Raw genomic sequence first — 13,418 nt, forward strand, 5'->3', positions numbered from 1 at the left:
AAAAAACGGTATAAATCTCTATAAGAGGGCGAATGCGCCGTATAGACCGCTTATCTCATCCGCGCAATGAGGCGGCCTCGATCACCTTGATGCCCCCTATTAATAGTGGGATCAACGGTTTGATTGAGTAGTTCACTACGAAGTCCCGTCGTGGTAGTTAAAGGGTTATCTCGACTGATTGATCTTCCTGCCGTGGTGGTTACGGAGGCTACGGCGGTCAAGGCGGCAATGGCGGCGGCAATGGCGGCTACGGCGGCGGCAATGGCGGCTACGGCGGCGGCGGCCGTGGTGGTTACGGAGGAGTATGCCCTTACCCACCCTTTGCAACAAACAATGACGGAGATAGCTAACACTTTACCAACAGGGCGGCGGCTGGAACAATGGTGGCGGCTGGAACAACGGCGGTCGTGGTCAGGGTGGTGGTTATAACAACGGCGGTGGCTGGAACAACGGCGGCGGCTGGAACAACGGCGGCGGCTGGAACAACGGCGGCGGCTGGAATAACGGCGGCGGCGGCGGCAGCGGCGGCAATGTGGGAACCGGATGTCCATCAGGCCAAGTTGGGGCTTGGGATTCTAACGGAAACTGGTACTGCTACGTTCCGAATTCGGACTGGTCAAACTCCTATCGACGCCGCCGGAGTCTCAACCGACGACCTGCCAACAGGAACGGCCGCCGGTATTGAGCAGCAGCAGGAGGAGGAGGTGGTACGCATTGGGAAACCGAGGGACAGGAGTTTATGGACACTTGGGATTACCAACTTGGCCTGGCAGGCACTGGCTGTAAGTTGGGATCTGGGTCTCAGATGGACAACTACGGTTGTGCTGGGTTTTTGTCTGGTTTCAGTCATCCTTCAGCCCGGACGATCCAACGGTTCTGTTGGGAAAAGTCTCTGGGATGATGCATATCGGAGCAGGGCTGGGAAAATCCAACATTCTTCCCATGGCCCGCTAGCCAGCGCAATTCAACCTTTGCCGCTTGGCTTCTAGATTGGTAGTTTACTTTTTAGCGCAGAATGATTAGTCTCAGTCTTGGGCATGAATTCAAAATGGTTACGCAACCGTCTGGTATCATGATAACTGGGGTTCAAACATCAAATGGGACAGCACGGTTATTCTGTTCTTTCTTTTATTTCCTACCTTCCTTGGTCCTCTGATATTTTTCTTGACATGTTTACGCTCTTGGTTATTCTGCCATTCTTTTTGTGCTTGCTCCTCGATCGATGCCTTTCTTTGTCAGCAATCGTCTCTTCCGCGGGGTATTTTGGGTTCCCAAAAATCTGTTGAACATTGTCATCTCGCAGTTCCATTTGTAGAAAGAGTCATTGGCGAATTCAACCTGCAACGTGCTCACCAGGGATTGTGCCTTCTTCAAGTCTCGAGACATTGTTGACTGTCTAGCTACATCAGCATATTGGACGATTCCAGGTGTATCGTATCTTAATGCGGAAACATAGTACTACTTTAAGTATACAATAAAACAGGTGACGACGGACGTTTGTACTGTTATGTTAAGTATTTAGAGTAACTGGTAAAGTGACTAGACTCCTACCTAATTGTCACGTGAGGCGTGATATATATCCATTCCTCACTAGACCACTTATGGGGATCTAGAGCGACTATATTTAATAATATCCCCTCTTCGGCCACCTGAGGAAGGAAAAGTAATCACTTAGCCCGACACCAATCGGAGCCCGACCATATCCTGTATTCATGTGCAGCCATTCATATATATTCTTTAACCCCCCAAACGATTACGACAGGCTATAACCGGTCGCATACGGCCACCGAATTTGTATTATCCCGGTAGCAGCACTGGTTCGAACCCGGACCTTGCTGGCACACGGGCTGGTGATTACCACATGAGTAACAGCCGAGGCCAGTGACACACTGGCCTTTGCCAGGGTTGCAAGGATCGCCTTTCCCTGCGGCCCGCTTCCTCAGCCATGGCTTCTGTCCATCGCTCCGGGTCAGGAACTGGGAGTCTGCTTTGAAAGTGGGAGGGGATAAAGGGGTCCACCAAGAACTCACGGTACTATCTTCGACCCAGGATGTGTGGTACTCAGACCTCGATTCTGGATCTGCCATAACAATATTGGCATCGGCCACTGGCGCTGCCAGAACGCTTGTCATCGTCGCCAGCAAGAGAAGGGTCGTCCGTGTCGGCTTCATCATATGTGGGTCTTGGGTAAGATACCCGGTAGTGGTAGTTGATTCGAGGGCGGTGAGATCGATAGTGAGGTCTGAGCAAAAGATTATAAGCATCGAACTGTGAGCCTTCATCTACTACAGCCATCCGAGCCCAGAAATGGAAGACGATGGAGGTTTATAAACAGACAGACGCTCAAGCCCTGAGCATCATTGCGTCGATCCCCGGGTCGCAGCGTGCATCATCTGAACAACCCTCCCAGGGGTTTCGCTTTGCCAGTCGTTCCTGTGAAGCAACGTTAACATGTCATCCAAAGCGTTTGTACTTGAGGGTAATTCACCGTTTTCATTGCAGTTACGGCGGTATTTGTCTTGATATGCTCAAGTCACGGCATTGATGTGCTTACTGTCTACAATAGGGAACGATACATTTGTCCTTGCTATTGTAGAAAACGCCATGGCATTTTGTGACTCAGTTAACTAACCGGTCGTGAAATAAGTGTCCATGACATCATGAGCAGGCAAGGAATCTGGGAGCCAACTCCAATGCGCTTGATCACGTCCCACACAGGCCGGCACCGTTTAAATGTTACTCGACTTGCGATGCCCATCGGCCTCAGCTCATGTCCTGCTCTGAGAGATACAAATATGAAACGACAAAGAGGCCGAAGCCAAAAAACCTTAATCGACGGATGAACGGCATGCTTGGGGCCGTATTTACGCGCATCAACAGGGCCAGGATGCATCGTGTTCTCTGCGGACACTCTTGTGGTTTTGCGTCGGCGTTCAATACATCAGATGGGTCACACTTCAGCCGAAAATAGAGGCTCGGCTCTCTCCCCGTACGGCTTCAGTCAATCTGGGCGATGCGGTCATAGCGACGACGCTCGGCCGAACGCTTGCAGGACCGCGTGGTATGAGGGGTAGAGTGGCCAATCTGTAACTGTGATGCCAAGAAGTTGCGGCTCGGGGTCTGCTCCCGTCTCTCGGCGGACCCTCTGTCTTCCTGTCACGGTTTCCTCAAAGTGCCCTCCCAACATATCTTCGTTTTCGCTGTCGTCGGCTGACGGGATCACGTGGTTCAACGTCCGGTAGGCCGATCAAGCGGTGCCAGTGAGGGTAAAGAGGATCCTCTTGCATCGGAGGTATTCTGTCATACTCGAACGGAGCCGCCTCCAGAGAGTCCAGGGGGCCGGCGTCCGGCGTTGGGGGGTTCTGGAACCATCTGAACGAGATTCGGAACTTGGGCACCTTTCCGAACTGATGGAGTGGTAGAAGCCATTCATCATGGGGCATGGGAAACCGAGGATAGTTTGGATATGCCCAGATGCGAAGCTCTTTCAATCGAGGAATGGCGAGAGGCAATTCTGTCCACAGCTCGTCCCACTTGGTTCTCTCCGCAACAGCCTCGTCGGCGTCCAGGGCCATGTACGTCTCTATTGGGGCTCGCCATACCAGATGGAGCTTACTGACCCGGGCGAGAGACTCGGATGCTGTAGTTTTTATGAAGCGTGAAAGCGCACCTGTGCCTACAAAGGAGAAGGTCGTTGACTCGTAGAGGGAATCGACTGCCTCGCCGTGCATCCGCTTGCAGGTGAGAAGGATTGCCAGGAACGGGCTGAAGTCTTTGACGAGAGCCTGGCGGCGGCGGCGATGGTTCTTGCCGTTCTCTGGGGAGGTCTGTTCCTCGTCGGCCCCCTCTGCTGACACGGAGTTGTCGTTAATTGTGCGTAGAACTGGCGGCTCTTCTTCGCATAGCCAGTGGTTGCACCAGTTGGAAGCGAGGCGAAACCGCCAATCTGTGATGGCGTCTCTTTCGTCCGTCGACCCCGGTGCCACACTACCTCCGAGCATCGCCGGGTCGGCCGGCGGAGTATTCAACAAGCGGCCAAGTTCGGTCTCGCGGATATCCTCGGCATCCAGGTCGGCGATGCACTGACAATGAGAGAGGGGCGCCAAAACAGACGCGCCAGATCTGTACACATGCTGAGTTGGCCCAGCGGCCAGCCAGAGATAGCTATAGATGCTCTGGCGGATTTCAAGTGGGAAGCGGGAAAAGAAGCTTGACTGTAGCTGCGAGTCAAGCGTGCTAGCGCGGGAACCAAGCTCGTCGATAGCAGTCAGCTGCGCTTCCACGTCGGCCCCTTGACATGCATCCCGTGTCTCTGCCATCATTGCCGGAGTGCCGTGCACGGCATAGGTGGTTATGTGACGAAACAAGACGAGACGGGGATGAGAGTGATAAGGGGCAACGATGAGAGTGACGCCAATGCTCTTGAAGGAGATGAAATAAATGCTGTAGAATGTATGCTGTCCGGCATGACACAATAAGCCGCATATTCACTTCCCCTCCTGTTGGTTCCGCGCTACCTCACCTCCTCCAAATAGGCTTAACGTAGCTTGCAGGGATTCATCTGACTGATGAGACGGCTTTTCCTAAAGGAGACTCACGTTTCTCCTCCTCCTCTATCGCAACCAACGCACCAAGAGCCCAAACTCACCCGGCTCTGCATCCCGTGATGAGTCCGTCGCCAAAGATGGAGGTCAGCCATGCCAACAAGGTTTTCCATCAATATAGTACACACAAGAGCGCAATACAACCCATTACGTACCATGATGCTGGTTGGTGGGGTTTACCAGTCTAAGCTTTTTGATTGGTCAATGCGACGATCCTTGTTTTCGTTGTCTTACCCCAGAGATTCATGATCCAGGGGAGGTTGAGGCGGCTCCTTGACCTGTACTTATCTCTCCTTGACCGCCCCGTGCCAGACTCAGACACGCAAAGTTCACTCCGTAATCGTCCTCGAAGAAGAGAGAAACCAAAACTCCAAGCAACTTCTCAAACAGCCCACCCTTCTCCCCCCTCTCCCCGCCTCTCCCCGTGAGATAAGCTGCTCCCGTTTGTCTTTCCGCTGGCCGGCGTTGCTCGTTCCAGCGGCAGCCATGAGCATGAGCCGTATTTCGATCCAGCGACTGGCCCAGCTGCGTGGGGCATCATCGGCTTGGTGCGCTTCAACGCGGCTTGTCGGCCCCTCGGGGACTCGCCCGACGACTCGGGATGGTATCCGACGCACGAGCACGGCAGCAGCAGCTCTCGCGGGTCTGCAGTCGCGGAGGCTGTTCGTCAGCACGGCGCAGCGACGAAATGAGGCCGAAGACGAGGAGGACACGGGGAGCTACAGCGAGGCCGACCACGAGCATGCCGTCATCTCGACCTTTGACCTGTTCTCCATCGGCATCGGCCCGTCGTCGTCCCATACCGTCGGGCCCATGCGCGCCGGCAACATCTTTGTCGCTGACCTGGCTGAGGCGAACCTGCTGCACAAGGTCAACAAGATCCGGGTGTCAATCTACGGCAGCCTGGCGTTGACGGGCGAGGGCCACATGACGCCCTCGGCCCTGCTGCTCGGTCTCGAGAGCGCCGACGTGGAGACGGTCGACACCGCCTACGTGCCCGAGAGGTTCGCCGAGATCAAGAACACGAAGAAGCTGTTCCTGGGCCAGGGGCTGGGCGGCAAGGGCAAGGAGGTTGCGTTCGACTACGAGCGCGACTTCGTCTGGGAATGGGGCCGGAAGCTGCCGATGCACAGCAACGGCATGCGCTTCACCGTCTTTGACGAAGAGGGCTACGTGCTGGCGACCAACGACATGTTCAGCGTCGGCGGCGGCTTCGTTGTGAACGGCGCCCTGTCCATCAACCCTGATGCGACGCCGTCGTCTTCTTCCTCGGCGACTCAGTCGGAATCGCCGGACGGATCCGCGGAGAGCAGCACCGGGAAGCACCCGGCCGATCTGGCCGAGAACATGTTCTACAAGGAGATCAGGCGATCCGATGCCGCCGGTGACCGTCGGACCGGCGCCGAGGTCAAGCCTCTCGAGGAGGCAAAGGACGACACGATGCTGCTCGAGGGAGCACAGGACGGCCTCCCCCCCGTGGCATCGACGTCAACCGGAACCGGTATCGGTGACGCAGAGAGCGGCGAGGCGTCGGAAAGCGAGACTTCGGGTCCCCGCTACCCCTTCAGAGATGCGACGAGCCTGCTGGCGCTATGCCGCAAGCACAACCTCACCATCGCTCAGGTCGTGTACGAGAACGAAAAGAGCCACGGATACACGGACGAGGAGATCTACCACAAGCTCTTCAAGATCTGGCAAGTCATGGACACCAGCATCCTCGAGAGCGTGCAGGCGCCGCTGGACGCGAAGCTCCCGGGATCGCTCAAGCTTCACCGACGTGCCCCGGCGCTGTACCGGAGGCTGACCCGAGGGTTGTACTCCACGGCCGGCCACACGTCCCCGAACCCTCTCGACAACGGAGCCGGCGACAAGGCTTCTTCTTCTTTGCCGGGCGCATCGTCGGGAGCGTCAGTCCCCGCGGCGTTGAACAAGTCCAAGGGCCAGGGCCTCAGCATCGGCCGCCGCCAACCGCCTCGCATCATCGGCTCGCTCGACCATCCCATCACGCCCTCCCCCGCGCGCCGCACCACCTTCCCGACGATGGACTACCTGACGGTCTACGCCATCGCGGTCAACGAGACGAACGCGGCCGGCGGGCGCATCGTGACGGCGCCGACCAACGGCGCGGCCGGCATCATCCCCGCCGTGCTCAAGTATACCATCGAGTTCATCAGCGACGACCCGGAGCGCGACATCCCGACCTTCCTTCTCACCGCCGCCGCCATCGGCATGCTGTACAAGCGCGGCGCCACCATCTCCGCCGCCGAGGGCGGGTGCATGGCCGAGGTGGGCGTCGCCTGCTCCATGGCCGCCGGCGCCTTCGCGGCCTGCATGGGCGCCAGCCCCGAGGCCATCGAGCAGGCGGCCGAGATCGGCATCGAGCACAACCTGGGCCTGACGTGCGACCCGATCGGCGGCCTCGTGCAGGCGCCCTGCATCGAGCGGAACGCGCTGGGCGCCATCAAGGCCATCTCGAGCGCCAACCTCGCCCTGAGCAGCGAGACGGGCACGCAGAAGGTCAGGCTGGACGACGCCATCCGGGCCATGCGTCTGACGGCCAAGGGGATGAGGAACGAGTTCAAGGAGACCAGCTTGAGCGGACTGGCGACGAGCGTGCCTTTCAATATCCCCGTCAGTGTTCCCGACTGCTGAGCATCGTTTCCCTTTTGGTTTTTTGGGAGTTTCTTTTGCTTGGTGTTTGCTTTTTTGCCCCGAGTTTGGCTGGGTTTCGGGTTGAAAGAAAAGGGACTTCAGAATACAGTTTAGATTGGTCCTTGGTCGCTAGATGGATTACGAGCACGAGGAATCACAACACTGTTTGTTTTCTCTGGTTGTGACGAGCGAGTTTTTGTCTCTGCTGAAATGCATAAGAAGGCATTTCTTTCTAGAATCAACAGAGATAAGCTAGAGAATAGAAGGGAACATGTATCTGCTTCAAGGACGACTGTCTTTTGGCGATGCAGGCACATGGACATGTCGTATTCTACCCGGGCCTTACTCCCTCTTGCGAGTGAGAAACAGGTGTTGCTCTTTTGCTAGATGAGATATGCTCGTTACGTTTTGACACCATAGATCATCAAGTGCTGCTATGAGATGGGGTTTCAGCGACATCATTTCAAACTATCAGCTGTGCACATCTCGCACAGTCGTCACATCATCTTATCAGTGCAACATATGGGCTGTTCCTCTTTGTCAAGCAAAAATGGTCACTAAAGCGTGCCTACATTGAAAATGTAGCGGTATAATGTCCAACGTATTCACACACAGACTTAAGCCACGGGCGCTGAGGCATTGTTCTGTTCTACCAGCTCTTGCTACTTGAAGGGAACAACTCAATTTTTATGCAAGTCAAGTATTAAATACATAGTCTATACGTCTCCGCTTGAAATATAAACCGCTTCGCTGATATGGGAAAAAGAAATAAAAAAAAAGAGGAAAATTCGCCTGGCGTATCTCTCATCACACCGATTTTGGCCAGGCGGTGGGCGCGTGCCGCCGCCCTCGGGTACAGTCCTTCGTCTTTTCCCGCTCAGACTCCTCGCGGAGGGTGCCGGAGGGAGGCGGAGACTGTGCCGGGACGGGGCCGGTCGGCCCACTCCGCCGAGAGCCTTGGATGGGCGGCACCTTGTCTTAGATCTTGCCCGAGTCCTGGACCGTGAGCGTGTAGCCGTAGCTCTGCGAGACCGAGTAGTAGTCGTTGCCCCTCCACTGTCCGTAGTTGGTGCTGTAGCTCTTGTCCCAAGGCTTGGTGTACATGGAGCAGTAGGTTCCCTGGGGGACGTTGTTCTCGCTGAGGACGTAGGCGTTGAAGAAGTTGCAGGCGTCATAGGTGCCGTCGGAGTTCGGGTGGTCGTGGTCGTACTGGGTGGTCGCCACGCAAGCGCTGGCACACTGGCTGGGGTCGAAGGGGCCGGGGTAGTACTTGGAGCCCATGTATGAGTTGGGGGCCTGGGTGGCGCCACCAAAAGCAACGGGAGCGTCAAAGCCGGGATTCGAGGGCGGGGGTGCGTTCTTGTTGTAGCCTTTGGGCGTGTTAGTATCCATCGCCAGCATGAGGACGCGGGGGAGTCGGAAAGATGGGACATACCGTTGGATCCAGTGATGCCGACTTGGAACTGGTATCTCCACTGGCCCTGGTTCGTGGCAGCGTCTCCGGATAGCTGGGCTCCCCAGAGCGTGCACTTGTAGTTGGTGATGCTCTCCGGGTCGACGCAGGTGTCGCTCGGGGTGAACTTGGGGTTTCTCTCAATGAACAGGTTGAAGCTGTAGCATGCAGGAGCGGCGTCGCAGTACTGGTCCAGTGTGTTAGCCGTGGTTTTCTCTCGTGGCAGAGCTGAGGCATACCTGTTGGCACTGGATGGGGTCGTACGTCCGCAGGGTGTAGAGACCCTGGTATGACGGGCCAGAGACGGAGGCTTGAAGTCCCTGGAAGGCCAGGCTATATCCCTGAGGAACCACCGCTCCGCTGGCAATGTTGCTGAGCGCAGTCGACGACATGAAGGAGCTGTAGGTGTCGGGCGAGGGCACAGGACCATAGCCGTCGGGCTCTCGGTTGGAGCCGGTGCAGGTCGAATCGCGAGCCTTCACGCTCGGCTTTGCAGCTGCGACGGGGTTCTCAACGGCGTCCTGGGCGGCAGCGGCCTGTGCCTGTGCCGCGTTGTAAGTTGGCTTCTCGGAGCTGGCACCGACGGCCGGGCCGACCTTGGTCGGCTTGGTTTCGGCCTGCGAGTCGTGTTAGTTCATCAAGTGTTCAAGAAGCCGGCACGAGAGACCGCCACTCACATCGAAGATTTTCAGGTCGATTCCGCCCTGAGGTGTTGTGCTACGAGGAGCAACCGGGTTGGCAGTGGTGAAGCCGGCGACGGCGGCAAGAATGAGAGCGGAACGCATGCTGAAGGTGAAAGATGGGAGACGAATAGTCGATATGGTGGAGTTGATGATGATGAGGAGAAGAGTGATGAGGAGAAGAGTGATGATGATGAGTGGGATGATGATCAAAGACAAGCTATATGAGGAAGAGGGCAATAGGAAGACTTTATATCTTGGTCCAGTCGAACCATCATCACCTCGTATCATGCCCTCACTTGGGGAGTATTAGCCCGTACTCGATTTGAGCGCCCCGCCGAGCATCTCTCACAAAGCAAAGTCGGGCAAAAAGCCTAATCGGTTCGTCGAGTGGGCTCGGGATCCCCATCGCCTGATGAAAGAGGCGGTTCGCGGGTTGGCGTCGACTAGACCGCCCCCCTTTGTCGGTGCGGGAGGCATTGGCTGCCATGGGGGGGGGGGGGGGGGGGGGGACGCCTTCAGCTCTCAACAAACAAGCCTCTTTGTGCTAACACATGTTTTCCTTGCGCGCCCTCGTCTCCCTCGACTTTTACGCGCCGTCGAAAGAGCCAGCCCAGTCGTCTTCTCTATAACGTGCTTTCTTGGCATCTCAGGAATTGAAGGGCCCGGGGTTGCCGCTCAAAGAGCAGACGTGCCGAGAGACGATACGCGATGATACAGAGCGGCTGATGGACCGCATACAGATAGAGATGGGGTTCTGCTCCCTTGCATTGATCTACGAGAGGAACCAAGCGAATGAGCTCCAAGGTAGGTAAAGTTCACCCCAGGCACGCTGTCTTGGACATATCAACAGGGCAACACAGTCCCAAAGTCCTGGGACCGACCGTCCCAAGCAGTCGGGATGGGATTCCCAGAGAACTCAGACTCACGCTCGTGCCCAATGTCGCCATGTGTCGAAGCTGTTCATTCCACGTGGCTCAGCTCGTCTCTCGCTCAGACTCGTACACGCGAATTCTCTGGCATTAATTGATTAGCGGGAGCTTAGCCTTGAGATGTCTCAGGGTGGTAAGTTGCAAGGGGCACCTTTGGGGACGACTCTTCCCGACTCGTGTCAACAAAACCCGGCCGCCAGCGGAGATGAGGAAAAGGCTAGTAAGCTCGTACCCGTACGCGATTGATCACCTCCCGAGTTAGTGCGGCGCGGAGCGCAAAGCCTCGATCAAGTAAGACGACGCACGAACATCTATGACGCGGGTAGTTCGCAGCTGGCCTTTTCCCTGAATGGACTCTCGGAGGTTACTCTGATGGTTAAACACTATATGCCGACCTCCCGACAAGGGTTTTCTGTTCACACTACGCAGTAGACCAACCCTCGTCCTCCAGGATCGGACCCCTCGTGAAAGCTGTATCCCCTGACCCCTGGCATAATACGCGAGCGTGGCGTCTTCCGAATAAGGAAAACTATCGATCCCAATAGACCTGTGGGACGCGTCTCGCTTCCGTTCCGTACTTGCAGCCAATCGGCATTTGTTCTCGGGTTCAGCTGTGCGCTGGCATACGAAGCGGTCCTGACCATACCCATCGTCGCCAGTAAAAAAAAAGACCACGCGCGCACTGAGTTTCTCTCCGTCTGCAAGGTTCAGGGAAGCCGTCCGCGTGGAGACGTCCATCAGCCGCATGTGGGATGGACGCCGGGATGGAATTGGAAGTCGGCTCTAGCCCGAGACAGGGAGAGAGCATCAGACCACGTCCGGCCATCGTCCCACGTATTGTCCTTTGGCTTGTTGCATCCAAGGAAACAATATTATTGTGCGTCGGTGTCGGTAGCTCCGGGAGCGTTCAGCTGCCAGGTCGCTGCTATACGTGGCAGGCGAGGATGGTGAGCTGAACTCCGCCTCACCGATTGTATAAGCCTCGTCGCGTTTGGATGCCGCATCTTCCAGCACGCTTTATCGCTGCCGACATAGCCGTCCCGCTTGTGAACAGAATATATGACATTCTTGAAAATGCCGTCAGTTGGAGTCCAATCTGAGGCGGAGCCACCGCTGCCAAGCCTGATGTTGTGGTCGTCGGTATCGTGCTCGGAGCCATAGCCCAGCGGAGGGAGCCGTTCTCAACGACGATAAAGTCCATCATACAACCTAACTATCATATTCATGAGGAAGCCAAAATGTGTGGGGATATGTTAGCCAACGTGGCCTATAGAGCGACGTCTCATGGACTGCCTCTCAGGGTAGTGCAACCCAAAATCTGAAGAACATGGCCATTAGGAGCTATGTTTGATGATACCTGCTCGGTAATCACTTGGGTCATACTTTCAATAAGTCATGCTGCAATCTGTGGTCAGTGTAGGAAATCTTCCCACATAATTACTCCAGGCCGCTGTCAACGTTGCTCACGGAGGCAGTCGTTCGCTGGGGATTCTCCCATTTCCAGCAACGCAATGGGCCATTCGGTCTAGAAGTCACGTTCATATTTATAAGGGTAAATAACGGTTTGATCCTCTATGAGGGGATAGTAAGAAAGCTGGGGGGGGGGGGGTTGCATTGAGGATTTTATTAATATCCTAGATATTGCGGCCAGAGTACGGCAAGCAGGTGCTCATGTCGGGAAGTTATCAGTTTTCAAAGATATTTGATTGATTTCCAGGAAGGCCTGCTTTGATAGCAGGAGGGATTGGAAAACTCGTGATATTTCTAGGCATCACCAGATCGACTGTTATTGTTAGTCTCAATAGATTTACTAAGCGCCTGTTTGAAAGAAAACACTGAAAAAGAGCCGAAGAACAGATGCAGTGGTACAGACCAGTACAGGCTTATTTCTTCTTCGCCGGATGTCCAACATAAACAGCCTTCTGATATTGGCCTACTATGTACACAAAGACCGTGTTCCCATGGGTTTTCAGTCGTCGGTTGCTGCAAGTCTTGAGCTCGCAATCGCGTCTTGCTAGACGCCGAGGACATTGGTTGTTTTCGATTGCCAAATCTTCTATCGACGATCCGGGCAACTTGGCCGAGCGGTCTAAGGCGCCAGACTCAAGTGACGAGGTCCCACCTTCTGATCTTCCCTCCCCACAGCGGAGGGTGTTTTCTGGTCTCGAAAGAGGCGTGAGTTCGAACCTCACAGTTGTCAAAATCCCTTCTTTTTGCTGCAGGCTTGTGAGGCCGCGTCATGATTCCCGGGAGAGAGGATGCCTTCTTTGGCCGGCTTGTTGAGCCCAAAGTTGGACGAATGACAAAGAGATTGTTGGTTGCGTTAATCTTTTACTCTTTTGAAGCCTAGTTTCTGGACATGGATGGGGCCTTGGCCTTGTTCACATCTCGTTCCTCGGCTGCTGCTGCTCGCCAACTATGTAGTTGCAAGTGAGACTGTCAAGCCTCGATGGCGACGCACATGGCAAAGGATGCCGTTGCAACATCGATTTTAACCTCGTCTTGAGGAGCTTCATGATGAACCTGACGATCGGCGGAGAGCTCTCCGTCGGACCCGCTTCCCCGGGCTTCTTACCGCTGAGGATGGCTGCCCCTTTGCATCGTTAGGTTTATGCCAGGTAGCTGGCATGGCGACAAAGTTGATTCTTACCTGAATTATTCAAGGTTAGCAATCTTCCTTCCTGTGTTGCGTCGTGGTTCGTTAACCCCGAGAATAGGGGTCCCGATGTAAGCTTAAAAGACACGTTGGACGACACACAAAAGCCATTCATTAGATAAAGATGGAGTTTCCTGCATGGTTTAACTGCATCCATGCTTGTGTCGTTACATTGACTCGTCCTTGTTTCTCAAGCTATTATTTCCCCGCACTCCGCAACCCCATGGGATCCCACTCTATATTACCTTGCTCCCTATTTCTCCCTCTCATCGAGCAATAAGGCCTTCAATGAAGTATCCACCGCAATGTTGACTGTAGTCGGGGAAGCTTAACTGCCGATCCTCGAATCGGACAACTCTCCGTCCCAATATCATGGGGTGGGCGGCGGAGGCAGGCTTCCCTGCGATCCCCATTGCCAGATTCAAGAGCTCAGAAATCTGG

General features: G+C 55.3%; 4 protein-coding genes and 1 non-coding gene across 5 annotated transcripts; 3 read left to right on the forward strand and 2 right to left on the reverse strand.

The window, feature by feature from the left end:
- Positions 1-240: 240 nt before the first annotated feature.
- Positions 241-685, forward strand: GLRG_05598 (uncharacterized protein; the record flags this gene model as incomplete). The annotated part of the gene is made up of 2 exons (XM_008096283.1): positions 241-288; positions 365-685. The coding sequence occupies 2 exons, from the start codon at positions 241-243 to the stop codon at positions 683-685; spliced, it is 369 nt and encodes a 122-aa protein (XP_008094474.1).
- A 2,482-nt stretch (positions 686-3,167) lies between these two features.
- Positions 3,168-4,322, reverse strand: GLRG_05599 (uncharacterized protein; the record flags this gene model as incomplete). Its single annotated transcript, XM_008096284.1, has 1 exon — positions 3,168-4,322. One exon carries the CDS (start codon positions 4,320-4,322, stop codon positions 3,168-3,170), a length of 1,155 nt encoding a protein of 384 aa, XP_008094475.1.
- A 768-nt stretch (positions 4,323-5,090) lies between these two features.
- On the forward strand, positions 5,091-7,256 carry GLRG_05600 (L-serine ammonia-lyase; the record flags this gene model as incomplete). Its single annotated transcript, XM_008096285.1, has 1 exon — positions 5,091-7,256. The coding sequence occupies one exon, from the start codon at positions 5,091-5,093 to the stop codon at positions 7,254-7,256; it is 2,166 nt and encodes a 721-aa protein (XP_008094476.1).
- A 978-nt stretch (positions 7,257-8,234) lies between these two features.
- On the reverse strand, positions 8,235-9,494 carry GLRG_05601 (uncharacterized protein; the record flags this gene model as incomplete). Its single annotated transcript, XM_008096286.1, has 4 exons — positions 8,235-8,626; positions 8,692-8,896; positions 8,949-9,326; positions 9,387-9,494. 4 exons carry the CDS (start codon positions 9,492-9,494, stop codon positions 8,235-8,237), a joined length of 1,083 nt encoding a protein of 360 aa, XP_008094477.1.
- Positions 9,495-12,391: 2,897 nt separating this feature from the next.
- Positions 12,392-12,521, forward strand: GLRG_13138. The gene has a single exon. It is a non-coding gene; the product is annotated as a tRNA-Leu (tRNA).
- The last annotated feature ends 897 nt before the right edge of the window (positions 12,522-13,418 follow it).

Source organism: Colletotrichum graminicola (assembly GCF_000149035.1).
Source record: "Colletotrichum graminicola M1.001 genomic scaffold supercont1.19, whole genome shotgun sequence".
Classification (NCBI taxonomy): domain Eukaryota; kingdom Fungi; phylum Ascomycota; class Sordariomycetes; order Glomerellales; family Glomerellaceae; genus Colletotrichum; species Colletotrichum graminicola.